The sequence below is a fragment of the Macadamia integrifolia genome, chromosome 5 (assembly GCF_013358625.1).
Source record: "Macadamia integrifolia cultivar HAES 741 chromosome 5, SCU_Mint_v3, whole genome shotgun sequence".
In the NCBI taxonomy this organism is placed as follows: Eukaryota; Viridiplantae; Streptophyta; class Magnoliopsida; order Proteales; family Proteaceae; genus Macadamia; species Macadamia integrifolia.
Genome location: NC_056561.1, coordinates 37,054,574 through 37,056,451, shown reverse-complemented (window position 1 = coordinate 37,056,451; position 1,878 = coordinate 37,054,574). Strand labels below are relative to the sequence as shown.

General features: G+C 45.1%; 1 protein-coding gene across 1 annotated transcript; it reads right to left on the bottom strand.

Moving 5' to 3' along the window:
• Nucleotides 1–341: 341 nt before the first annotated feature.
• Nucleotides 342–1,478, bottom strand: LOC122078913 (translation initiation factor IF-2). Its single transcript, XM_042645113.1, has one exon. It carries the CDS (start codon nt 1,339–1,341, stop codon nt 613–615), a length of 729 nt encoding a protein of 242 aa, XP_042501047.1. The 5' UTR covers nt 1,342–1,478; the 3' UTR covers nt 342–612.
• Between the last annotated feature and the right edge of the window lie 400 nt (nt 1,479–1,878).

The window sequence follows — 1,878 nt, the reverse complement described above, 5'->3', positions numbered from 1 at the left end:
GTTTGGACCCCAATCCTCTGGAGCAAGAGATTGGAGGAGAAAGCCTATTTCAGATATATTCCTACCTGGTCTTCACTTACAGGGGGAAGACACACTAGCCTTCAAATGATACAAAACTCTGACTGATTTCATTCATGAAATCCATATTAACAATAATATTCTTTGGCAAACCATGAAACCTCTCAAAACTCAAGCAGAAACAACATCTCCTACCAAATCAATTCAATTAAAAGTGAAATCATATATATATATATATATATATATATTTATTTATAATTACCTCAAAAGAAAAAGAGACAAATAATAGCATTAAATGAAAGTAGAGGACTCAGGGAAAGCTGTTAACAAATAACAAAATTAGTATTAAGGAGAAAAAATTCAAAGAGGACAACTTTCTGATTAAAGATTCCAAATGCATATGGCGCCTCATTCAAATTCACATCCAAATGATCAACCAAAAAAAGAAAAATTATAGACATAAAAGATAATAGTTTTGACAAAAAGATGTATAAAAGAAGAAAAAAAAAATTCCCCCTTTTTTACCCTTTTTAAATCACAACAACAAACAGAACGATGGATGCATCTACGCCGCCTCAATCTCCATCGGATCACCTAGAATTGTTGATGATGAAAGTAATGGTTAGCATTAGCAGGAGATCTCTGACCGTAAGGTCCATACCATCCACCCGAACTCGACCCGTTCCCACTCGAACTCGGACGATTCATGTCCACTGGCAGATCCGAATCGCCGCCCCCGCCGCCACCTCTTCGCATCCTCTCGTGCCCTCCCGATTTAGGTCGCCCATCTTCAGTGTACCGACCAGGCGAGCCGTGGTTGTGGCCGTGGTATTCCCGGTGCCGGAATCCCTGCTGTCTCTGCCCCTCCTGCGCGACCCTCTCTTCACGGCCAACGAATCCTGGTCGCAGATGAGGAGGAACGAAGGGGTCTGGCTTCGCAGGCTGCAGCACAGTTGCAGGTTCCTTCACTGATGACACCGAAAACGGGGAAGGAGAGGGGGAGGATCCGGTTCCAGTCCGACCTAAGGGGCGGAGTGAGATGGGGTCAGATTCAAGAGGGGTTTGAATGGGATCCGCCGGCTTAGGTGGAGTCGGAGTTGGATTTGGAGTTGGAGTTGGAGTTGGAGCCTGGGATTTGGGTTGCGGTTGGGGTTGGGGTTGGGGTGTGGGCGAAGGGCGGGTCAGGACGAGCATTCCTCCATGGGTTCGAGTAGAAGAGATTGCAGAGGGGGCTGAGGAGGGTTTCTTGGTGGCAGGATTGATGTTCTTCTTCTCGTAGATGTCGTTGAAATTGATGGAAGCGTACTTGTTTGTCCTTGCCATCCACCTGCTACATACACGCGCAGAGCAAAGAAAGATAGAAACTTAGCGAGGAAGGAGGAAGAAGAAAGGAAGGAGGAAGGAAGAGAATAGAATGGACATGGACGATCTTCAAATTCTTAAATCTAGTGACCAAGACGAGAAACTCAGAAAGAGATGCAATGATCATCTGCCACGTGTAAATACATTTTATTTTTTTTATTTCTATTTATATGATTTCGAAATTTCGAAGGTGTAAGAAGTGGGTGCGCGTAGGGTTCTCATTTGTCCACTTTCTCAGTGGGTCCCCCTTCTACTGCTGCCCTCATGGGCCTCGGCCCTTAATCTTTCTTTCTTTTTCCAATGGACAATTAAAACCAGCGATGGGAATTCTAAATCTGGCAATTCGAGCAACGTTCGGCCGGCTCCCTTGCTCGAATCGGTGTTACCCAGATGATGCCATGTGGCATAGTGTATCGGTCGGGTTCGGGTTCGGGTTCGGGTTTTGATTAATAGTTGGACTTAGTTTGATTCGGACGAACAAAGAACAAACAAGAACCG

Coding starts and splice junctions, on each gene's coding strand:
- LOC122078913 (XM_042645113.1), bottom strand. CDS start 1,341: ATGGCAAGGACAAACAAGTACGCTTCCATCAATTTCAACGACATCTAC.